The 26,885-nt window shown below is 34.6% G+C and overlaps 1 protein-coding gene across 6 annotated transcripts; it reads left to right on the plus strand.

Annotated features, from left to right (window-relative positions):
• Nucleotides 1-18,410: 18,410 nt before the first annotated feature.
• LOC149184746 (uncharacterized) lies at nt 18,411-22,842 on the plus strand. 6 transcript variants are annotated; one of them, XR_016257313.1, is made up of 3 exons: nt 18,413-18,722; nt 20,084-22,150; nt 22,551-22,842. XR_016257313.1 is itself a non-coding variant. In XM_089417682.1 (2 exons), exon 2 carries the CDS (start codon nt 20,233-20,235, stop codon nt 22,063-22,065), a length of 1,833 nt encoding a protein of 610 aa, XP_089273808.1. In that variant the 5' UTR covers nt 18,411-18,722; nt 20,084-20,232; the 3' UTR covers nt 22,066-22,461. The 6 variants fall into 6 exon arrangements, 1 of the variants encoding a protein (XP_089273808.1); XR_016257317.1 differs by lacking the exon at nt 18,413-18,722 and adding an exon at nt 18,735-18,859; XR_016257314.1 differs by lacking the exon at nt 18,413-18,722 and adding an exon at nt 18,894-19,238.
• Nucleotides 22,843-26,885: the final 4,043 nt, after the last annotated feature.

A 26,885-nucleotide genomic window follows, 5' to 3' on the forward strand; every position in this document is an offset into this window, starting at 1 on the left:
AAAAGTGTTAATTCAATTTCAATTTCTTTTTTTGAAATTTTTTATTTCAAAACTTTGATTTAGTAAAATCCATAAACATTTTCAAACCTTTTGTGTGATCAAGGAACTATATTTCTTTATGAAGCTCATGTTTATCTTCCAAACAAAGTTTTTATATAATACTTTACATTTTGATTTAAAATATATATTTTATCCGACCATATTTATCAATAAAATTTTAATTTAAAAAATATAAAATGTAAAATTTACCCATATCCAAAAAAAATTCAAATTATGTAAGACAGCCTTCCCTAAAGTAGATATATGTGCGTAAAGGGCATTATTTATTTAATTTTATATATCGCACGGTCCCATTAAGTACACACAAAGACTTTACTGTAGGGTCATTAACGGCCCGGGATTCAAGGAATATTTCGGCGAGATTAAGTTTGTCGCTTGTTATTTTGTCTCATATGAAGGTTAATTTTTTATTTCGCTGTCTCCTAAGTACAATAATTCAATTAACACTGTGAATTTGAAAATGGTCTTTAGGGCTTTAATATCATTTAACGTGATAAATCTGTAATGACTACAAAAGAAACTATCACAAAATGGCAGATTAACATTTATAATATAACATACCACCTTATAATAATAAAATGAAAATGATGAACATTATTATAACTACGAATATGTGATATATATTAATAAAATGAAAATGATGAACATTATTATAACTACGAATATGTGATATATATTTATATTAGGCGAGAAAATTTGTTATAATTTAGTTGTTAAACCAATAGCGAGGATAATTATTTCTTGCTATTATCTATGAATGTAAGTTGGCTCATCACTGTTATTCAAAGAAAACCACACCACCTGGAATAATTACTGATGGTCCATAAGGGTTCAAGTTTTCACTCCTATCAGATGCCTCTGGATCTTGGGTCGTTAACCTATTTCCTTAATATCCAAAAAACAAGCTCTTAACCAAATAAAAATAATTTTAAAACATACTCCAAACCTACACATATGATATTCAAAATATAAAAAAGCTTAATTAGTTTTTCAATTTTTTATTTTTTATTTAAAAAAATTAATAACTAAATGAGATTTAATTAATTTTAAATATTATTAGTGGTTACTATCATTTTGAGACTATTACTCAGTTTACAAGTCATCGCCTAGTAAAAAAAGCCATATGATTTAGTAAAGACAAAGATGTCAAGAGACACTAGATAGGGAGCCTCACTCATGGAGTAAGAGTATATTTTTTATTATTGTTATTATAATGAGTCAAAGCTCATCAGAGATTTAAATCAAATAAAAATTATAAAACCTAACCCAACCATCTAATCAAACTTTCATCAACCATCATCAGAGATTTAAATCAAATAAAAATTATAAAACCTAACCCAACCATCTAATCAAACCTTCATCAACCATTACAAAATTTACAACAACATTTACACCAATTTTTATTATTGTTATTATAATGAGTCAAAACTCATCAGAGATTTAAATCAAATAAAAAATTATAAAACCTAACCCAACCATCTAATCAAACTTTCATCCACCATTACAAAATTTACACCAACCAAGGTTAACATATCAAATACTCAAACTTTCATCCACCCTTACAAAATTTACACCAACCAAGGTTAACATATCAAATACTCCACTTATTTCTTACTCTTTGCACCCTATTGGGCTATGAAACAATGCTTGCCTCATGTTGTGAAACAATGTGATATGGGTCCATGTAATCATACATGGAATGATATATACCTATCATGCTAGGAACATTGTGATGTGGCCCCACCACATTTTACAATAATCAATAGTTCTCTTGTCATATTCAGTGTCGATATTTGTAAATGGCCATGTTAGATTACATGAAGAAGTTCGTGATCCTCAAATTTATTTTTAGTTTAATATGGGGAGACTTTGTGTATGTCAGTACCTTGGTCCCCTTTTTCCATACTTCTAAGTAAAGACCTCGTTATCAACTCTTCCACATTATTTGGTGGCACAACTTACTTATTTGGCCCCACTAAAACTCTCCATGGTCATAGAATATCTTATTTACTAGACTCAACGTTGTTCCAAAGGCTTTGAAAGGAAGTTGAGCCTTAAACAAGTTTTTTATAAATTGGTCTTAATTTAATTTTAAAATACAAAAATAATATATTGGTGTGTATGGTAGCTGTTTCTAGACCTTGTTATCAGCTCTTACACATTATTTGGTGGCACAACTTACTTATTTGGCCCCACTAAAACTCTTCATGGTCATAGAATATCTTATTTACCAGACTCAACGTTATTCCCAAAGGCTTTGAAAGGAAGTTGAGCTTTAAACAAGTTTTTTATAAACTGGTCTTAATTTAATTTTAAAATACAAAAATAATATATCGGTGTGTATTCAAGTTTGTTTGTTTTGTTTATTTTTTAATCTATTATTTTAGAAGTTGAAAAACTTTATTATACTTTAATATTCAATGAGGATAATTATTTTTGCTTTTATCTACTAATATGAGTTGACTTATTATCATTATTGGAAAAAATCAGGTTATCTGACATAATTTGTTGGTGGCCTAAAAAGAATAGACTTGTATCTTACCAAATATTTATGAATTTTAGCTCATTAACATATTAAATCCTTGCCTCGGAGGAAAGTAAACTTTTAATTAATAAAAAAAATTAACTCTCAATATTACGCCAAAATCAATAAAATAGTTTTATCTCAAATAATATTAATAAAATTGTTTTTATGAACTTTGCTAAAACTATTTACAATAATATAATGTATTATTTAACATTTATAAAATGCTATCTATTTGTATTTTAACATTTTATTTCTAATAACATATTTTTATTAACTTTTGTAGACGATCTTTATTATTTATATATATATATAAAATTATGTTAATTTTAGAGTAAATATTTAAAAAAGAAATAGTTTTTTTTTTCTTCTGAAAATAAAATTGGCATATTCATACTCGTACTCCTATTCCACATTCAATTATTAAAAAAAAAAAAAATTCTTATTTAGAGATTTCTTATTTAAGGATATTTCAATATTAATATTGTAATTTTTTTTAATAAGAAAATTTTTCATCAAATTATGTAATATTTACATAGAGTACAGATTGGTGGAGATAGAGACAAACTGTGTTCAAAACAAGCAATTCTAGAAGAAAAATAAAAATAAAAAATCCTATTAAGTTGGGAAATATATTAGAAAATCCTATTAAGCTAGGAAATACCTTGGGGAAGACCAACTGCCCATAAGTGGGAAACTAGATGGTCTCCCTTAAAGTCTTGAGAACAATTTTAACAACAAAATAACATCCTAGCGTGTAAAAAAGAGGACAATAAAACAAACACTGATTAAGAGTGATCAAAGTCATGTTGAGAGATACTTGAAGTGATTGTCCTTACCTTCTGGCAACTAGGGTGGTCTCTCCCATTCCACGAGTGTTCCTCTGGTGTTGGTATTGGCTTCTTGTTGTAGAGTCTCGTCCTTTGGATTACCTACCGCAACAACATTGTTGGTCATGACCCTTTCCCTCGCCTTGGTGCCTAGTAAATCTGATGTCTTGGATCACTTCTCTTTGATTTGAGGAGACCCCAACCTTACAGGGTTGATCAGTCTTTCTCCCCGAAGGATTGAATCTAGGGGACTCAAGGATGAGGATTTAGTGTTATGAGGAGAGTTGAAGGAGGCATGGGATGGGGGAGGAGGAGGGAATTAAATTCCTAGGACTCCCGCCAGAACTCATAAGGCCGACCTGGATTGGACTAGGATGAAGTCTGTGTCAATTATCTTATCCTCCACAATGCTCAAGGTTTCCTCTTGGTCATATAAATGTTGAGCAAGAAAATTTCTAATAACTCAGTGCTTGTATCCAGTGTTTCTTGTTTCCTCATCTTCCATCACTACAACTAGTTGCTTGAAGCATTGAGGCATGTCTTCATCGAACTAGTCCATTCCATGTCCATGCTAAGGAGGAAGGGATAATGAACCCTTCCTCTCCCTCATCTCCTAACTTGCTCGTGTTCTCAAAGCATCTCAGTCCGACAAGAATAACCTCTGTTATTCTTTGCAAACCTCTTATCCCTTGCAGCTCTGCTAATGTTAGAGGGAGCACCCACCTGTAACACTCGACAATTGCATGTCTAAACAACTAGCTACGGAGAATGATCGAGCCCAAGCTCCCAAGTTATTAGTGTAAAGTTATCAATAATATTTTAAGTATATTATTTTTTCATTCTAAACTTCAACCAGTTTTAAAAATTATTAAACATTTTTAGATTTAATGTTATATGAGTTTTTTCTTACTATATTATTTAAGAGATAGATCAACATGGATCCATCTTAACTCTGGATCTACCATGTGTCGAGAGGGATCAAAACTCCCAACATGAAAAATTCTTTTTGAGTGGAAAACTTGAGGAAAAGTTTTCACCTCGAGAGATTTGATTCCTCTCCTAGCTTGGTAGATCCTTAGTTATGATGGATCTATGATGGTTCTTAATAATATTATTTATATTATATAATTTTCACATATTTATATATAAAAATATTCTCATCTTTAATTTTATTAAAACCTTGATTTAATCTCTATGGAATATCCACAGAATATTTTTAGTAATAGTGAGGATAGAGGGTTTAGATATATCTCAAAAGTAATTATAACATTTTTGTTTTTAAATTTAATTAAAAAAGTTATAAAAGCACATTAAAATAAAATATTTTTATTGTGAAATGAGTTATGGTTTTTGGGCATGTGTTATTGATAAGCTGTGAAATTGGCCCTTCATATTGCAACAAAGCCTAGTTACAAGATAATAATATCCATGGTAAAGTGGAGGTGAATATATGTGATTAATCTTATTATAATGTAAGTTTATTGTAAATATTAAGTTTTTATGTGCTTATTAATTAAATATAAATATTGTTACCCAATCATTATTTATTTTACATGGCAAAATGAATTTTAATTTATAGCTACTATTTATATGTTATGTATTTTAATGTGATATGTATATTATGACTTTTTCTTTTATCTAAAAAATTGTTTGTAAATTTATTAATAAAACAAATACAATATAACAAATTGAATATTGTTATTTTTATTGCTTTTAATTTTTTATTATTAATTGAGTAAACATTTAAATGTTTACATTCATTTATGGACACTACAACATCTCCTTCTTACTTGACTCTATATTTGTTTTAACCTTTTATTACTTTCAAATTTAAGGATAAGTTGTGGGATGATAAAGAGTTAGAAGGAAAAATTAAGCTAAAATATTACAAGAAGGTGATCAACCCCAATCTTGATAATGAGACTTATCTTTCTGTCTTGACCAGTTCTACGAAGAAAGTGAACATTGCCAAGATAAAAACTAATACTCATGAGCTTAAATGAAATTGGGCATTGATCAATTCTCAAAACTCTTCCATTCTAATTTTCAAAATCTTTGACACACTACCAACCTCCTTGACTTATTAAGTCAGCAAAACTATGGTGGTCTATGAAATCTTATCTCCCTTTTTTTTCGATAATATAAATAAAATATTAAATAATCTCAACTAATCTCCTATTTTCTTAATGTCTGATAGACCATATTGGTCTTAGTGGACATTAATCATTATCATTATCATTTTTTAGTTGAGCTGACATATAAATGCTTACAAACATTTACACCACCACAACACCGCCCTGTACTAAGTTGCACCTCTCAACCCAAAAATTACCACATAAATTGTAATAATTTTATAAAAACATTGGATATTAAATACATTTTGTTTTACTATCTTATTATTTAAATAAAAGATTTTGTGTGATTACTTTATTATTCAAAGGAAATAGAAACAAACACATCAATTACATAGAATGTTATATATATATATATATATATATATATATATATATATATATATATATATATATATATATAGTCTTATCTCATTATTAATTAATTACTTAATTAATTATTATTATATATATTATTTTAAATATTTTTATATTGTTATTTGATTTCATATTAACAGTACTTTTGTTTATTTGGAGTGGTTAGGACTTATGGTGATAATGTTGCTCATCTCTATTCAAATTTTGGCAAATTTTGTTCAGAATGATTTGTGGGCTATCATATCACGTCAATGGCCTTTTTCTTGAGAGCAAATCTATGTGATTCTTCTTGTCGGTATGATTATATATTCTAGTTACTAATTACCCCATCCCCTTGACAAAAAATATTAATAGTGCTTGTTTTTCACTCTTATATTAACATTGTTGATAGTTTATTCTTTTGGTGCCATATTCATCTCATTTTCCTCTTCAAATATCAAATATCAGGTTCTATTCAAAGCAATAGCTTGTCATGTTGTGTAAGTTGGGTATTATCAATATATTCTAGTTACTAATTACCCATCTTGACAAAAAATATTAATAGTGCTTGTTTTTCACTCTTATATTAACATTGTTGATAGTTTATTCTTTTGGTGCCATATTCATCTCATTTTCCTCTTCAAATATCAAATATCAAATATCAGGCTCTATTCAAAGCAATAGCTTGTCATGTTGTGTAAGTTGGGTATTATCAAGTGGTTGGGATGAAAAACTATTATCCTTCCCACTTGGTTTCAAATCCAACTTGTGACATGTTTGTTTCATGTGAATTAATGGTTGATTTAGACATTAACCATCATAAATATTTGACCCATATCAAGAAGGAAAATTAAAGTACAAAAGCACTTTAAACTTAACATCCCATAATATTAAATACATATGATAAGAAAAGCTATCTTGACTATGTAGAAATGATGAGGTAAAAATTGAGTAACACTTTCTCTTACATTATATAACCTAATTAATGAAAAATTTCCCATTTACATATCACACATTAAAAATTCTAATAAATGTGATAATAAAATTAACAAAAAAAAATAATATAAATAAAATGTATGTGATTGAGAGTAGATAAGGGAATAAGTAATCCTTAATATAAACGAAGAAAGTGAAATCTAATTAAGGAAACTAAATCTATAACTTAAATCTTTTTTTCTTTAAGTCTATAATTTCTATTAAGCCAACTCAAAAGTACATTGTGAGGAACTTGCTCTCAAAATACTTCTAGCATCATTTCCTATTGGACTTGTTGGCCAACAGATAATGGCAAAATAACATTGACAACAACAAAAGAAAATTGAGAGACCTCATACAGATAGCCCATATTAATAATAAAAAAAAAGAACCAAAATGCAACCCACTGTCTGTTAGGATATTCCGACACATAGGATATAGTTAAGTTCAACTTGGTCTAGTATAGAGTTAGGTTAGAGTTAGGTAAAGTGTGTTTCTTTACCGTTGTACATTTTGTAACTTACAATCCGACGGTCACGATATGTAGTGATCCGACGGTTCACTCTCACCTCGGTATTACCGACACTTGATCCGTGGCTTGACACCCGATTGGTCCATGAGTTCTATTTAAAGCGCATGGAGGGTCATTGTTCGGGTAATCCGTGCATGAGAGAAGCTTATGTAAATTTTCATTCTTTGATTAATAAATTGCCTGTAGTACCCACGTTGGGACAGGCCGTGGACTGTTTCCCTCCTTGCACTTTGAGGGTTTTAACCACGTCAAAAATACTGGTGTATTGATTTGAGATCTGGTTGTGAGCGGTGTCCTTTTGGTGTTCTTTCTGAGGAACTTACCCTGTAAATTCCTACATGGTATCAGAGCTATTTGAGGGCCGCGTCCGTTGGTGATCCAAATCTGAAGCCGGTAGAACTGCATGCGGCTGTCGTTTCCTAGATCTGTTGTTTCTGACTGCTTTCGGGCCGAGAGGACTGCTCTGTTGCGTTCGGAGCATCTGTTCCAGTGAGGAACCCCTTTTGTTTCACGCGAAAAGGTTTCCGGTAGCCCTAGCTGCGTCATTTTTCAGATCGGGAGGTATACAGTGTTTTTTGCAGTTTACTGTTATTTTCTCTCTGCTTATTTCGGTTTCGGTTTATTTAGCCTTTTTTTTTAACCGAATCTATACCTTTCATTTCTGCGTATGCTCTTTGCCCTGCGACTCTGTGCGATCTGGGCAAATCAGAAACAGAAAGGAAGGATTTTTCTCATGCGTATGCTCTTTTCCCTGCACCTTAGTGTGATCTCGGAAAATCAGAAACATTGAGAAAAATATTTAGTTTTTCGGCTAAAGCTAACTTTGAGATTTTTTTTAAAAAATTTCTAGTTTTTTGGCTAAAGCTAACTTCGAGCCGCAAGGTTCGTTTTTCTTTGCATATTCGTGTTGGGTTTTGTGTTTTGTGTTTTGTAGGGAAAAAGAGCTTTCTCAAGGCAAGCACGCAAACCAAGGCCCCCCCCCTCTCTCTCTCTCTCTCTCAAATTTTTTGTATAGATCAATTGGTTCAAAGCTATTTTAAGAGAGTAGAGGTCTTGGGTTCAAGTCTCCATTTTGTGGGGGCGGATTTTTTCATTCGCGCACTTTGCCGGCAACTTCAACAATTTTTTTTAAAAAAGCCATAACTTCTTCATCCGGAAGCCTTTTTCAGAGCCGTTTTTTTTAAAACCGCCTATTTTTTCGAGATCTATCCATTGGAACACTTACTTTCAGCATCTTCAGCTTCAGTTTTTTTTTAAAATGGAAAGTCCATGCCAAGTCATTCTTGACAGCACTAACTACTTCCAATGGGTAGCCTACATGGAAGATTTACTTAGAAGTAAAGGTCTCTTCAGAATAGCCACAGACCAAGAGAAGAAACCAAAAGATGAAGACAAGGTTGCAAAATGGGAAAATAGACAAGATCAAGCACGTGGTTTGATAGGGATGTCTATTTCTCCTGATCTTAGATTCCACATTGCAAACTTTGAGACTCCTCATGAAGCATTAGAAAAACTCGCTAAAGTTTTTGGGATTAAAAATGAAATTAGAGCCCATCAACTTGAAAATGAGCTGCTTACTTTGGATCCTAATAATTTTTCTTGCATTGAAGATTTCTTGTCCAAATTCAAGACCCTTAGATATCTCTTGGAAGGTGTTAAAGTTAAGAAAGAAGATGGTAACCTTATTTATTCCATCCTTACTAAGTTGGGACCAGCCTACTCTGTATTTGTTTCCACTTTCCATTCTACAAGGGAAGCTTTCATTTGTCAAGGAAAAGACTACAAGGCCCCTTCCTTTGACTCCTTTTGTGATTCCTTAATAAGAGAACAAGAAAAACTCTTACACCTTGGTCTTCTTAATCTTGGAAACTCTTCCACGAAAGCGTTAGCCGCCCAGCAGCAACCAAAATTAAAGAATCTTAAGAAGTCATATCCTCAAAAGAATGATCCTAAACCATCTCAGCCTCAAAATGAAAGATCATTTCAGCAAAATGATAAGACCAATAAAAACAAATGGAAGAAGACTGATAGACATTGTAACTTTTGTAATCGAGATGGCCACTTAGAATCTAAATGCTTTAAGAAGATGGAAGCCTTGGAAGCCGCAATGAAGAAACATAACATCCATGTGGAGCCTACTTCAACTTCAACTTCCGGAATGGCACTTTCTGCATGTCATTGTCAATCATCTCAGTCTGGTTATGCATTAAATGTATCTTCTTCTTCTTCTCATTCTCATGAGTGGCTCATTGATTCTGGAGCCTCTTGTCACATGGCCAAAAACCAAGCCATGTTTTCTTCTTTAAATGATTGTAACACCAAAAATATATATGTTGGTGATGATAGATCTCTTAATGTTGTAGGGACTGGAACTGTTCATCTAGACAATGGTCAGTTTAATGATGTATTATGTGTTCCAACCTTATCCTGCAACCTTCTATCTGTCTATCAGATAACTCATTCAGGTGAAGGTAAAATTGTTGAATTTTCACCTCATGATGTTGTAATCAAGGATCTAAAAGATCCTAAACAGATTCTAGCTACTGGTCTTGCTGATGATTCCAAAAGGTTGTATAAGTTTCACAACTTTGGGTCATCAAATCTTCCCTCAGTATTTGTTGCTCATAATGATGAAGTGAGCAAACTTTGGCATGAGCGATTTGGTCACTTAAACTATCGCTCCTTTCAGCATCTATGTAAAGAAAATATGGTGACAGGTCTTCCTATGGTATCTTGCAGAGATGGTGTTTGTTCCGGATGTGTACTCGGAAAACATCATCGGGACAGTTTTGACAAACGTGCCTCTTGGCACGCCTCAGCCCCTTTACAGCTTGTGCACAGTGATTTATGTGGTCCTCTTCCTGTTGCTTCATTCTCTGGCTGCAAGTACTTCTTAACTTTCATTGATGATTTCTCCAGACGCACTTGGGTATACTTCTTAAAACTCAAGAGCGAAGTATTTAACACCTTTTTGGCCTTCAAAGCCTTTGTTGAAAAACAATCTGGACATCAAATTCTTAAGCTAAGAACTGATAATGGTGGAGAATATGTTAAAAACACATTCATCAACTTTTGCACCGAAAATGGAATTCAAATGCAACATATTGTTCCATACACTCCACAACAAAATGGTGTAGCTGAAAGGAAAAATCGCACCTTAAAGGAAATGGCTAATTGTATGCTGCAATCTAAAGGACTCAGTCTTAGTTTTTGGGCCGAAGCAATTAATTGTGCAAATTATATAATCAATCGCACTCCTACTAAGGTTCTAGAGAATATCACTCCAGAAGAAGCTTGGAGTTCCATTAAACCAGATGTAAGTCACTTTCGTGTGTTTGGAAGTGAAGCATGGGCCCATATTCCAGATGAAAAGCATAAAGCTTTAGAACTTAAGAGTGAGAAATGTACTTTTGTTGGATATTCTGAAGATGTAAAAGGTTATAGACTTATTCCATTTAAGTCCAAAAATGTTATCATTAGAAGAGATGTAAAGTTTGATGAAAATAAATCGGCCTGCGAGCCTAGTCCGGCGGATGTGCCACCTCTTCCTCTCTCTTCTACCTTTGAAAACATTTCTTCTTCAGATGATGAAAGCGAGGATGACAATCCTCCCCCACCTTCTCAGGATCCTCAACTTCCACGATGGGTCCGTGCTACTCGGGATGCAGCAAGTGATCTTGCCGATGATCCTACAGATCAGCGACGTACACGTTCTCAGTTTGAAAGAGCCTCTTCTTTACTGGCTCAAGCCCAGTAAATCATGATCCTGACACTTTTGTAGAAGCTTCAGGCCATCCACATTGGGAAGCAGCTATGAATGAAGAATATCATTCATTGATGACAAATGATACATGGGATCTTGTTCCTCTACCAAAGGGACGCAAACTTGTTAGATGTAAATGGGTTTACAGAACTAAGTATGGACCAGATGGGAAAGTTAATAAACATAAAGCTCGTCTCGTTGCTAAGGGCTTTTCACAGGTTGAAGGCATTGACTACACTGAAACCTTCTCCCCTGTTGCCAAAATGAACTCTATCCGCCTTGTTCTTTCCCTTGCTGCCTCTTTAAAATGGGAAGTCCATCAGATGGATGTTAAATCTGCCTTCTTGCATGGGGACTTGCAGGAAGAAATCTATATGGAACAACCCATTGGCTTCATACAAACAGACTCCAACCTTGTTTGTCGACTTAAGAAATCCCTTTATGGCCTCAAGCAAGCTCCTCGGGCTTGGTATGCCAAAATGGATAGCTTTCTTTTAGAATCTGGCTTTTCTAGGTGTCATTCTGACAATACTGTCTACACCAAGAAAGTGGGCAACTCTCTTATCATCCTTGTTCTTTATGTTGATGATCTTATTCTTACTGGTAGTGATCCCAACCTTATAAACCATGTGAAGTCCAACCTTAAAAAGAAATTTGAAATGACAGACTTAGGACACTTACACTATTTTCTCGGTCTTCAAGTCTTGCAATCCCAGGAGGGTATTTTCCTTTCCCAGTCCAAGTATGCTTGTGATATTCTTCGTCATTTTCACATGGAAGACTGTAAGCCAGCCCCTTCTCCCTTTCAGTCTGGAGTCAAACTTTCAGTCTCTTGTACTTCTCCTGAAGTTGATGCTACCTTATACCGTCAACTTGTCGGAAAACTCTTGTATTTAACCCATACTCGTCCTGATCTTTCCTTTGCTGTTGGCCTTGTTGCTCGTTTTATGCAAAACCCCCGTGAAAGTCATTGGAAAGCAGCTAAAAGAATACTTCGTTATGTTCGAGGTACAGTACAGTTTGGGATTCATTACAGTGCCAAAGCAGCTCCTCTGTTAGTTGGTTTCACTGATTCTGATTGGGCTGGTGACCCTGATGATCGGAAGTCTACTGCCGGTTATGTCTTCACTCTTGGTTCAGGACCTATTACATGGGCTTGTAAGAAACAGGCTGCCATTTCTCTTTCGTCAGCAGAAGCAGAGTATCGTGGTGCCGTGGAAGCTAGTAAGGAAGCCTTGTGGCTTCGTCAGATCCTATCAGAGTTTGGCTTTGAGCAGCAGCATCCAACCACACTTTGGTGTGATAATCAAAGTGCCATTCAGCTATGCAAAGATCCAGTCCAGCATCAGCGCAGCAAACACATTGAACTACACATGCACTTCATCAGAAAGCTCATTCATGACCATGTTATTGAAGTGTAATATTGTCCAACAGATGATCAGGTTGCAGACATCTTCACAAAGGCTCTCACAGAGGCGAAGTTCACTAAACTTCGATATATGCTTGGAGTTCAGGAAGTTGTCACTAAGGGGGGATAGGCTCTAGTGCCTCCTTCCTTCTCCTATTGTGTCATATTTGTAAATCCTTCAATCCTATCCCAAGTTGTTCTTAAGGGGGGATGTTAGGATATTCCGACACATAGGATATAGTTAAGTTCAACTTGGTCTAGTATAGAGTTAGGTTAGAGTTAGGTAAAGTGTGTTTCTTTACCGTTGTACATTTTGTAACTTACAATCCGACGGTCACGATATGTAGTGATCCGACGGTTCACTCTCACCTCGGTATTACCGACACTTGATCCGTGGCTTGACACCCGATTGGTCCATGAGTTCTATTTAAAGCGCATGGAGGGTCATTGTTCGGGTAATCCGTGCATGAGAGAAGCTTATGTAAATTTTCATTCTTTGATTAATAAATTGCCTGTAGTACCCACGTTGGGACAGGCCGTGGACTGTTTCCCTCCTTGCACTTTGAGGGTTTTAACCACGTCAAAAATACTGGTGTATTGATTTGAGATCTGGTTGTGAGCGGTGTCCTTTTGGTGTTCTTTCTGAGGAACTTACCCTGTAAATTCCTACACTGTCATCCTTGAGCAACTACATTACCCGGATCTGGAGCATCCAGTCCATTACCAGGAGGCTAAGGAGGATGAAAGGCCTCATGAATGTGAGCCTCCATATAAGCCAATCTACCTTCCAGTTGGTCCTGCCTTTCCTCACTCCGTTTTTGGCCACAATGGAGAGAGACCAACTTGTTTAGCCTGTGCCACTTGCGCTGAAGGTCATTCATGAATGTTATAACCTCATTGTTGTCGTCGTGTCTATATCGAGCTAATTGCTCCACTAGTAATGTAACTTGCCAAATATGAGATTCTAGCGATTCAAACGGAGGAGGTAAATCAACTCTCCCTTGTGAATTGGCGGGTTGTTGATTTATCTCCTTACCAATATCCCTAAATTCCACTTGGTGGACTGCGCCCCAACCCCAAAGACCAGCACCCCAAGGGGCATGTCCACGTTGATGTTGCATTGGCCCCTAGCTAACTTGCCATGCAATTCCGGGAAGGACACACACTAGAAAAATGTCGACAAATGAGAGTAGCCCAAGAAACCTCCCCCGAAAGAACACCGATACAGTAAACTCCAAGTGAGCCAAAGGAAATGCCACCGAGACAAAACTACCCACTTTCCAACCTCTAGACAGGGCGGGGCTCATAATGGCCAACACCAAACTCCCATAGCCAAATATGCGCCCACCCTTCAACCGTAAATGACAGGATACACCCTAACCCCTCTATCTGAAAAAGCTAGCTTAAGGCATTAGAGCCACCTCTCCATTGAAATACTTGAGATGAATTGGAAATGAGAAGAGTACCACACACCATTGAGAGGCTGCTGCCACCTCTGACGACCCCTCCAACTAACCCCAAGAACCCGAGAAGTTTCTCAAGAAAAATGCTACTAGACCATCCAACAAAAAACTCCTAAACTATAAAAACAACCAAGATGGAAAAAATTACCCGTGAGATGGAGCTGCCAAGAACCACGAGAACTAATGTGTGTGCAACCTGCCCTGCTTGGAGTGGACCAACACACCCAAACCACCAAAGCTTGGACTTTGCCTAGACAAGCCACTCTAAACCTAGGTCCCAAACAATTACACTCAATTCCACCACCAAGATGAAAGTGACACCATACTCATTGGAATCACTGAACAATTTGGAATTCGCTAAGCAAAAGGCAAGGGATGGTTGAGATAGAGAGCCACCCTATACACTTGAAGATGAATTCCTCACAACAACCTTACCGCCCATCCCCTAAAACCAACAACAGGAAATCGTAGTCAAACAACCACCAAATATACTCATGAAACTCTCTAGAACTTTTAGCTCCTGCTCACTAGTAGAGTCATCCATGACGCATTTCATCATACTAATATTGCATGGAGGAGGAATTAAATACCTCCCTATAAGCCTCAAAATTAAATTATTTGTTACCACCTTTATCGGGGAAAATTTATAACTTAAATCTTATCATTAAATCATTTCCTAATTAGTTATTATAATTACTTACATTTTATTATTAAACAGTTGCTAATTAGTTATTATAATTTTTTTTATAAATATTATATAAAATATAAATTTTAATATTTAAAATACCAATTATTTAAAAAAAATAAAAACCTATATTTTAAAATAATAAAAATATACAATTATATTTTATATAATTTAATAAATTTATATATTTAAAAAAATAACACAAAGACAAACACATTTTATGACACCCTATTTAAGAGGCAGAGAAAGATACAATAAACAATCACGACACGTCCCGAATATAGAGATCATGATAGACACACCTCCCACGATGGAGACACTTCCCAAAATTTCGACTTAGATCTCGATCTTATAAATTTCATGTAATAAAATATATTAAAATTTCTTGTAATAAAATATATTAAAACTGATTGTTAAATATTTTCATATATAGGGAAATAATTATATTAATTTAGTTGTTAATGGATAGTGAAGATAATTAATATGAGTTTTTTTTTTAATAATAAAATTGTCTTTAATTAAAAGGTAAAGGTAAGATGAGATGACTTGAAATTATTATAACAATATATTTAATATGAGCTTAATATGTTACTCTAGAAATTGAATGTGGGAATTGAATTTTGATGGTGAAGGAAACCATTATTCTTTTTAATCACCCAAAACAAATTTAAATGACAACTATTATGAGTTGTTATTTGTGAATGGAAGTTAATTCAATATCATTATTCCAAAAACTTATTTTATTTAAAGTAACTTATTGGTGGTTTTTAAGGGGTAGAGGTTTTCTCTTGTTAAATGTTTTTAAGTTTTGTGTCATTAACCTGTTTCCTTACCCATTAGTGCTTCTTAAGGGTGTAGAGTTTCTCTCTCACCAAATGCCTCTAGATTTTGTGTCATTAACATATTTCCTTACATCTAAGATTTTGGGCCATTAAAATTATTTCTTTACATTCAAGGAAGTGAAGCTCTTAACTCATTAAAAGTGGTTTGAGATCCTATGCCAAAGTTACAAAAATAATTTTAATGTAAATAATATTGATAAGAAAGTCACTATTATAAGAAAACCATTATCCAATATTATCATTGATGAAAGTATATCAATAAAGTTATGTGGCTTGTAACATCTAACCTTAACCCATACATCAAATTAGATATTATCCCTTATCACACTTTGGTATTTCTCTTTAAAATCTTATAATTTAGTTTTGTGGGTTTAGCTCTAGTGGTTGGAAAATAATTTGTTGTCCTTTTCACCGAGATTCAATTAATATAGAGGTATGTGTTGGTCCATTGTGATAAAGCTCAAAGAGTAGGTGTCCCTTGGGATAGAGTCCGCTCTAGTGGCGTCGTGACTTCTCAATTTTTGCTAAGTAATAAGTCATCGGTATATCTCGGCTGTAGGTTGTTAGTTATACTCTTGGTGTTATAGTGGTGGCTAGAAGGTTTTATCCCGGGCTTTGTCGAGATTACTCCAACAACTTACCAATTCACCATGGTATATAAAAAAATTCTTATATATCTAAATAGTAGAATGATTAATATTGACTCATAGTGATAAGGCCATAAGGCTACACATCTTCTTCAATGAAACCCTAAATGTGTTATGTTACAAGTTCTTGCTAGTATTGAGTTATACAATATCAATATTAACTATGCTATAGTCTAAATCTTCTACATTTTGGCTTTTTTGGGTAGATTTTCCATTCGATTTTGCCCAAAATTCGGTAAAGATTCATTGGAATCACACTTTAAGCTACAAAATCTACATAATCAGAGTGATACAAGGGGTTTCAAGGTGTCGAATCCATTTATGCATTCAAAAACACTTTTTAAATAACGGAAAACCATGATTTCGTAAAATAAATTATTGTTGAATTCTAATGAAAAACCAAAATGTAGAAATAGTTGGTGTCAAATCCATTTATGCATTCAAAAACACATTTTAAATAACAAAAAAAAGCCAGGATTTCGTAAAAAAAATTATTGTTGAATTCTAATGAAAAACCAAAATGTAGAAGAGTTGGACTACTTTATTAAAAATATAATTTTTTTTTAGCTAAAGAAAAATTTATATATCCAAACACTTAAATTTCTTAATAAAGCTAAAAAGCCACAACAAAACTCATTATTTCATTTGCAAAAATTGAACTTCAATGGGGAGGATAACAATCATATTTACCAACCACCCAAGATAAACCCAATTAACATGGAGTATTATATGCTTTGTTATTTTTTTATATACTAGAGGAATCAACAATTGGCTCATATTCGCATGACATGGGTCCATTCCAACTACTACCATTATAACCCCTAGGTATAACTCAGGTGCCCCCATAAATAACAAAGGGCTAATGAGTTGGGGGAATTGGACATGGGTATTTCATCACCCACATAACTTTACATAACATTGGATTGCCAAGTGAACTACCTTTGGTGAGCAAAGTCTTACATGCATTTTTTTTGTTAAAAAGGTTGAATTAAATGTTTTTTTTTGAAGTATTTTGAGTGAAATTTGGGTGAAAGAGATAATAAACTATTTTTTTGGAGGGTGAAAATTGGGTGAAAGCATTTAATCATTATATTTAGTTTTTTTTTGGGTAAGCTAACTTATTAAGAAATTATTATTTAGGTTTTTTTGGGTAATTGAACCATGACTTAAGAAATTATTATTTAGGTTTTTTTGGGTAATTGAACCATGACTTATGACAAGGAGTGTCCTAACAATACCTATTCACCATCAATCCACACTCAATCCAAAAAGATGTGGACAACTAAAATAGATATTTAAAAGAGTTAATTTTTATATAAATAATATATATATCTATATAAATTTAATTGCATTAAAATATTAATTTATTTTGCTATTCTTATATATTAATATATAAATTTTTTCATAAAAATTCGAGTTGTTTTTAATGAGATTTTTTGGAAGTTTTTCTGGTTTATTTTCTCTAAAATCTGGAGGAATTTATTGAAATCACAAACTTGATGGGTAACCGAGCACAATCGAAATGCCCTATAAATTTTTCAGGATGTTGAACCCATATATCGAGTCAAAAAACTAATTTAGATAACACAAATCGAAATTTCACCTCAAATCACACTAAAACAACTCCATAAAAAAATTGTGAATAACAAAATAATTACCTAATTTAATCAAATATACCTAGATTTGTGAATAACATGGCGATTGCGTAATTTAGTAAAATCTACCCATTTCACTTCCTTCACAGTTAGAAAAATAATTCTAAAAACACACGCTTAACCCCCAAACCAGTCAAACTATAATATTTAATAATTTTATTTTATCTTGATTTATTAAGACTAAACATTACTTACGCAACACGTTGAATTTTCTTCCCAAAATAATACACATAATTAACGTTGTTTACAATAAAATATATAATTTATTTTCCGGTTTGTTACAATGATCCATATTAATTTTTACTTATAAAATCTTGCCTCATACCATTCCAAATCTCCCACCAGCGAATTGAAAGTTCCCGGAAACAGAGAAGAGGAATCTGTGACAGCCAAGTTTACCCATTTCGGTCATTTTACAGGTACGTTCTAACGTCTTATTTCGCGTTAATTGACGGGAATCCAGACCGACCTTTGTGATGCCATTTAATCGCATGTGTAAATCTCTGTGCTCTTTGGTATTTTCGATGCGGTCAATAATTGATGTTGCGACGATTCTGTTGAACGGAAAACCCGCAAAACGAAATAAAACTCCACGACATCATTTTTTTAATGGCCGAACAGTCTTTTAATTAATAGTGGGGTAGACATGGTAGATTTATTTTTAGGGCTGTGATTTAGCGACCGTCCACTTTTGTTTACCCTGCTCGCGAGTGTTTGTCTTATTGGGCAGTTGCGTGCCTCCATTGAAGAGAACGGAGTAGAAATTGAAGAGGATTAGAGCCCTCCCCTGAACGATAAATTGATATATCTGTCATGGAATGATTTTACGGTTGAACTACTGAATCCGCACTCCTGTCCTGTCCTCTGTAGGTGAGTTGTTTTCCTAATTTTTTGGGCGCAGTGTTTGATTTAATTTGACCCTAGATTCGGCCCATGTACATAATTTGGGCTGTGCCTGTTAAAGTTTTGTTCTGTATTTGGAATGTGCTAATCAATCCATCCCTTGGGTAATTATATCTCGACCCAATGGTCTGTTTTTTGGATTGAAATGCTCTGCGGTTCATCTGATTTATGCTGTTTAGACCTTCTTTGCCTTCACATCTGATGCGGGCAATTGTTTTTTCGGTAGTCTGATTAGCTATTTAATGAATTTTGACGCGGAAATCATCTCTCTGGTGTTTTTCTGATGTTTGGATTGAACTGCTATAAGGGTTATCTGATTTGGGTCGTTATGACCATTTTGGGCTTCAAATTTCAAGCGGGCAATCGATGTTTACAGATTGTTGGATCATCTTTGTATTGAAATTTTATGCGGGCAATTGAGTTTGAGGCGCTTTTCAAGAAATCCCCTTTTGTCAACCACTGAGCGAATTGCTTTGCTTGTAGGTAAAGCAAGGCGGTTGTTTTATGTGGTAATTATTAGATAATGGTCTGAATTTTGCCAGGCAAAAACATCATATATGTCTTCATCTTCCTTTTCTATTACTGTTATGCATGTTTTGGATCAGTAGCTCGGATTACATGGGTGATATATCTTAAACTATTCGAGTTCTCATGTTCTTTAATCTTAATGCTATTGTGCATCTGTTTAAAGCAATCCATTCCTGTAAAACTTGTTGAATACATTTAGTAGGGTGGGAGCCTATATTAGCATTACATTCTCTTCTGGTTGTTTGTTCACATGGGATGATTGAACCCTAAAATGGTGTGAAAGGGCATTTAATTGAAATCAATAACCTTTTGCTTTTGTGGAGCTGTGGATCAGATGGTGGCTATGAATCTGCTGTCTGATTAGGTTGAAATAAATGGGCAAGAAGTCATCTGTTGCCTTAGGGAGTGAATGAAATTGGGTAGTTGATAATAGATATTTTAGTTTCTCGCTATTGGAAGAGCAGATCGATTTGGATTCAGACCAAGGAGAAGCTCATTGAAGATTCTGGTTTGTTTTTGATGGATCCATAGATTGGAAAAGCACCTGGCTGTTCAGATGAACATCTGGATTATTCCTTATTGGGTAGTGGCTCGGGAGGAAATTTATCTTGACTAGAGTCGATAAAGTTTTCATTTAAAATTTATCTTGACTACAGTTGATAAAGGTTGCATTTTTATTTAATTCGATCTGCCGAAGACACAAGTGTTGGTGGATCTGAGGTTTTTAGTATCATTTGATTAGATTTTTTGAATTCCACGATGGGGCATTTTTTAACTCGTTACACATTTGCATTTTGCAGGATTGATACATACATTTGAAGGGAGCCTTTTATTACAGATCAGGAAACTACATCCGTAACAGTTGCCTTTGTTGAATTTTGTACTGGTGAGAACAAGTTGTTTTGTCCTATATAGAGATTGAGTACTTTTTGTGATTTTTATTCTTGAAATGACAATCAAAGAGGAAATAGATGATGCCAATGTTACTGGGCCTGGCAACTCAATGACTGAAAAGTCCTCCGGAGAGGAGAAAGCAATTGAAAGATCCCCAGTTGGAGGCGATCCCGAAGATCAGATGAACAAGCCTGTTACTGCTGCAAAGACTCCTCAGAAGGCTATGTTCACAGGTCATAAACCTGGTATTCAGAAGCTTTCTAATAATGTGGAGAAAGGATCAAAGGTTGCTAATAGTTCTGCCAAAGAGCTTAAAAGTCCCGTCTCAAGGGATGAGGCCTCCAAACACATCCCACATTATCTCAGGCCATCTACCAGTTCCTGTCATGATGCATGTAAATATGGAGGGAACGCACATTTTCATTCGTCGGATGCCTCTAAGAACACTCATACTCATGCTAGAGTTTCAAACAAGACAAGTCTGACGCCCTCAAAATCTGCAGTCCCCAAGATTTACAAGTCCCCTAAAAGCATTCAGAGTAATAATTCTCTAGATAGGTCTGCTTCTTCTTCAGTTAGTAATTCTTCCAAAATTTCTCCAAGGGGGAAGACCATTGGTAATACTGTACCGTCTCAGGTTAAAATGGTCAAGTCCACACCTGAAAAATCAAAAGATGTGCCGGCTAAATCTTCTTCAGACAGGAAACCAAAGCTATCAATTACTCCGCCAACAATATCTTCTTCAGACAGGAAACCAAAGCTTTCAATTACTCCGCCAACAATATCGTCCAGATCTGCCAAGCCTGCTGGTAATGCTAAAATCATGACTCCACCGTCCAAGCCTTCTGGCAATGGCCATGGAAATGCTAAAACAATTACTCCATCGCCCAAGCCTGTTGGCATTGCTAAAGGGACGGCTAAAACAGCAATGCCACAGCCGAACAAGAAGGCGGCCTTAAAGACGAGAGAGCATCTCTTAAAGAAGACAGAGAAGAAGACAGCTAAATCTGATTCTCCAACATCAGTTAGGTCAACCACATCCTCTGTTCCACAAGAAGAAAAGCCTAATGAAGTTGGAACATTGGACGTATGTGGCAGCGGTACAGAAGAATCGGGCAATGATAATCAAATATTGGCAAATGTAGGTGAAGATGCTCATCAGTTTTATGAACAATCTCTGAGTGCTGGTGATTCAAGTGACAAGGAGCACGAACATGTTTTGATGAAGCATAATGATTATGAAGATGACCATTCTGTTAAAGAGCATTCCAATGATGGAATTATGATTCCTATAGCTCGTGAAAGCGTGGCCTCTGATGAATATGTTGCTGAGTGGAGTGGTGATCTTGAACCATATGGGGAAAATTTTGCCATGGATTATGATGATCAAGAATTTGATGAACAGGATTCTGAATACTCTGAATATAGTGAATATTCTGAAAGTGGATCACATGATGAACAAGGAGAATCTGCCAGGGTTAGAAAAGAGCATCAAATGGTGGCTGGTGAAGAGGGTGATCAGGGTGCGGAGAAACTAAGGTTCAGAAGAGGTCAAGAGCTGCCTGTCAAAGAGGAAGATCAGGCTTTCGTGAGAAGAAGATTTAGAAGAGGAAGAAACATTGACCAATCTGTTTCAAATCCACAGCCAGAGAACGTAGTTCTAAGGCACCAGGATGTACAAGGAAGGAAGGGATCAGAAGAGTTTATGTTGAATCATGTTATAGAAGAAACAGTGAATAAGCTGGCTCATACCAGGAAAAGCAAAGTAAAGGCTCTGGTTGGAGCTTTTGAAACTGTTATTTCACTCAAAGAGTCTGAAACTAATGAGCTGAAGCATGCTGCTACAAAAGATTTACCCCAGTTGAGCACTCTCCAAGAATGCACGTGAAGTTCAGCACTGATAGTTTTGTTTGTAGGAGCTGAATTTACTCCAATCATCCATTTCATTAAGGCGTGAGACATATGGATATAAGGTATTTTTAATTTTCAAGTGCAGAAGCTACTACTTATGTGCCGCTAGGAAGTGCTCATTGTAATTTGAATCTAAGCAAGTCCTGTGCGTGGAGATTGTTTGAAAAAATCTGTAGTTTAACAGGTTTCTTAGTGTCAATCAATGGCTAGTTATTGTGTCTTCTATTTGTGGATTTTGTTCGAGTGGAGGATGGCAAAATTTTATCTGCATACAAGGAAGATTTTTAGTGCCATATTTATATTGACTTGGATTTCTTGATTACTGCCACTGTACTAGATGATTCTTCAAATAATGTATTTTGTTTTTTCTTTATTTAAACTAGTCTTCCATTCATGTATTTTAATGTTGGCATTTTGGTAGAGAAGATGGATATTGATCTCTGGCAATGATTTATGTAACAGGACTAATAATTGAATCTGATCAATATATGGACTACAGAAGGGGAGTTGCTGCTTGAGTCTGTTGAGTCTATTGAGTTTGAAAAGTATGAGCAGCTTGACTGCAAATATGGAAATGGCTTTGTCTTGTTCTGCTATTCTGTCAAGAAGAATGCTTATAATAGTTTGTTCAACTTTGAATTTCTGTAAATATTATGTGATAAACAGTATGTTCCAGAAGTTGAACTTTCTATTTCTCTGTTGCAGCATGCTTGAATTTTAATATCATAATGTCTTCATTCGGCGGACATCAAAAGGAGTGTCTGAATGCCAATCAGTTAAATGGACTTGTGTCTTTTTTCAACTGCTCAGAATCTTTGTAAGAGGGTTCTACCAGATTCATTACATCTGTTTTTAATTTGATGTTTAAGACCAAACCAGTGTCGTTCATCATCAAGATTAAGTGTAATAATCCTGATGATGGACAATACTAGTGTGGTCCAGAATTAAAAACAGTATCCAGAAGAACCCTCATACAATGATATCAATCCGAAAAGTCTCAAGGCTTGAGATGCTGAGAATCTTACAAGACATGCGATTTTGCACTTACGTGATATTTATTTTACTTTATTTTACATGGTTATTGACCTTGTAAACTTTCTGTTTTAGACTCGTCCTGTCCAAAAAAATAGTATAGTCAAATTAGATCTTGGTTTTTCATGTGCATGCTTATTAAATAATAATGTAATATCTTTTTTTTGCGTATGAGTTTTAATCATTACTTAGTAGAATACTATAGAATACTTAGTTCGAATGAAAGTTTGCTTTCAACTCCGGGTACTTTTGAGAAATGCTTCTGGTATTTCTCAAAAGACCAAAAAGACCACAAAAGACTAGCTTCAAATTAGCGACTGCTTTCAAATTGTAAATTAATAGAAGACTACTGAAGGCTAGGTTGGTTCATCAAAGGAGTAACATGAATGGGGTTAAAGTGGAGGATTTACATCATGATTTTAAAAGTGATACATTTGAGGACAGTATATTTTTGTGGTATGCCAGGTTGCTTCATCAAGGGAGTAGGGTGAATAGTGTGAAAGTGGAAGATTTACAGAATATAATTTTAAAAGTGATTCTTTGAGGAGAGACATCTCATGTAGGTTCAATGCATCTTCTGTTGACATTATGAATGGATTTTGGAAAGGATATTAGATGTAGAGCAATATTGATCCATCTCCAGTTTTGAATGTGTGTTAATTGATTGTATGGATGCATATTTCCATTTCTCTCATCATACTGTATGCCTGCAGTATTTTATTGATGGCAGATTAGTAAATGAATCCATTTGTCATTGATGGAAGATTAGTTAATGAATCTGTTCCGTATGTAAATCAAATGCACTTTCTCGGCTATCCATGGTTTTGTTGACCTTACTTGGGCCCTGTGTTTTTACTCTCGCTGTAGCAAATTGATTTTGCACAGAAGTTGAATACTGCAGTAAAATTTATTGCACAGTAAGTTGGCTGTAGCAGATCTTGCACAGATAGATAACAGTGCAATGTAGAACCCAAGAAAACACATGGAATTTTTGTGCAGATAGTCAAGTCTTTACAGTTTCTGTGTTTCATCTGGGGAATTTTTGGATCAAGTATCATTAATGGGAAACTAGTTCTTAAAAGCAATAGTCACAATAGAGTAGTAGTTGAGGAATCTCTGTTATTTGTCAAACCTCATAAAACATGATTTTTGAAGCATTATTTTCAAGTCCTTGATCCAATCCTTCTAAAATCAAAAGGTCATTTATTGGAATATAGAAAGTTGAAACGGGGTATGGAAAGGTGCATTTCTGAATTATCTTTGACATTGTATATAGATAATCTCAATTTTAATTTTTAGAGATTTCGCACACATTTATTTTAAACCAAGCCAGGTTCAAGATGGCTAGATGAATCTTGTTAATGCCATACTAGAGTCAAAATGGGTGTGACATGCTATGCTTGTGAACTGTAACAAGGTGGTTTCCTGTGATTCAAGGATGGCGAGTACAGTTTGAGTACGTACAAGTGCAACCTGTTTGCCTTTTTTGTGTTCAAATGGAAGGAAAAATAATCCTTTTGATAATGAAAGCACTCTAGTTTACATCTTGGGTTTCATGATTGGATTCATTCACTTCTTTCAAATCAAGCTTGTTTGATGTATTTACTTTAAATTGACATTAACAGACTTCACTTACCCATGGTAAGTTTGCTTGTACTTATGATGACGCGACTTTCATATCCTTAAACAAAGCTTTTCTTCTCGACTAGGCACGGTGAACTACATTATTCATTCGTGTTTATTGCTCACTTATCATGGTTAATTTCCTCCTAACATGTATCTCACACAATCAAATCTTTGGAGTCCATTTTGTTGGATATTAAAGTTGCAACATTTCCCACTTTTTACGGTTGTCTTAGATATTCTGAGGCAGCATTGGATTTTTTAGAGAAGGATTGTCCTTAGAGGTTGCTTGATTAAATGCATATAGAAAAGGAAAAAACCGCCTCAAAATTCTTTGAGTTGAAAGCTTGCTGAGATGGCAAATCCCCAAATTCATGTGTCTGGTATTTACAAGTTGATGCAAGTGGCAACTTTAACATGGAGGTTAACTAGTGGCACCAACATGGACATGTTAGAGAAGTTGTTAACGGTGCGAGTTGACATGATCACTGATTAGTTGAATTTTGAGTTGAAACCTTGCTGAGAGGGCAAATCCCCAAATTCTTGTGTCTGGTATTTACGAGTTGATGTAACTGGCAACATGGAGATTAACTAGAGGCACCAACATGGACATGTTAGAGAAGTTGTTAACGGTGCGAGTTGACATGATAATCTATAGACAATGATTAGTGGGATAGACCGACAATTGCCATTGATCTCTCTCTCTCATTTGTTGGGTTGTTAGCCAAATATCAGAGTCAGGTTGTTAGGCAGTTATCATTAACATGGAATGAATTACCATGTTAGGCTGTCATCATTAACATACCACATGGAATTAATATACCATGTTAGGCCGTCATCATTAATATACCACATATGTGGCCATCAAGATAGTTGCATATGATTTATAAATTTATAAATTTAGGTGAGGTCTATTGGTTGTGTTTATTTTTTTCTTCTCTGGAATCTGCTGATATTTTTTTTGGGAAATTTGTTTTTTTGTTATTTAGAATACATTTTTAAACACATAAATGAATTCAGAGCCTTACAATGTTTTTTAAGTCATTCAGTTTTTACAGATTTAACAACTTAAATACACCATTCCAACAATTTTTGGCCAAATTTTAAACAACTTATCAGAAAATATACCCCAGAAAAAACAAAAGCATGTGATGTTTAGACTTGCGCTATAAATGTGCATGCCTACTAATGGTTATTTTTAGAGAGACAGATGTTCCTTTAATGTAACTGTTTAATCCTATGTCAATAATAGAAAGAATATTTATGGTCATTTAATTATATTTGGAATATCTCAATATGCAGTGGTTTAATGAGGCCCTTAATGTAACTGTTTAATCCTGTGTTAATAATAGAAAGAATATTTATGGTCATTTAATTATATTTGGAATATCTCAATATGCAGTGGTTTAATGAGGTGACTTTAGATTTTCTGGTGGAATTTTATTTGAAATTTGGCAAATTTGAGAACATTATAATTTTAAGTCGTTGAATTTACAACGTCGCCAAATCCTTTTCTATATTCAAATACACCGTTTAAACAACAAAACGTGAGGATCTCCCCCAAATATTATGTAATGGAATTCTGGCCAAAAGGCCCCAAAAGTTATCTCAGTAAACTGCAATCGTTAATTGGATTTGAGTTTTAATTTCTGTTGTATATGTGGGCTTCGTTTGTTGAAGTCTTGGCACAACAAAATTGTTTTAGAGCTTCTAAACTACCATCTCTTTAGTTGCCTAGTGGTGGGCAGGTCTCTGAGAAGTGTATAGTTAACCAGAGAAACCCCATAGCGATTGCAATAATAGAGCTTAAAGTGGTGGAGCAGATGTAAGGAGAGGATTTTGACATGTGGAAGATCATACTGGAGTCAATTTGTTTAAAGAAAGAACTGTAGTTGGTGATGGCAGAGGATAGAGACCCTAGTACAAATGCAGTTGATTGGAAGTAGACTGGTGAGAGAACTCAGTAGACAAATCATTATGAACCTATTCAAGTTGGCATTAGGTGTTAGTTGCGTCATCAATATAACTATTTTGAGATGGTAGAAGAAGCATTGATCATTGTGCATTTAGATCACATACAGAAGCTGGCAGTAGGTGTAAGTTGCGGCATCAATATAACTAGGAGAAGCATTGATCTTTGTG

Source organism: Pinus tabuliformis, chromosome 3_2 (genome assembly GCF_031772625.1).
Source record: "Pinus tabuliformis cultivar Carrire ecotype Pingquan chromosome 3_2, CPIR1, whole genome shotgun sequence".
In the NCBI taxonomy this organism is placed as follows: Eukaryota; Viridiplantae; Streptophyta; class Pinopsida; order Pinales; family Pinaceae; genus Pinus; species Pinus tabuliformis.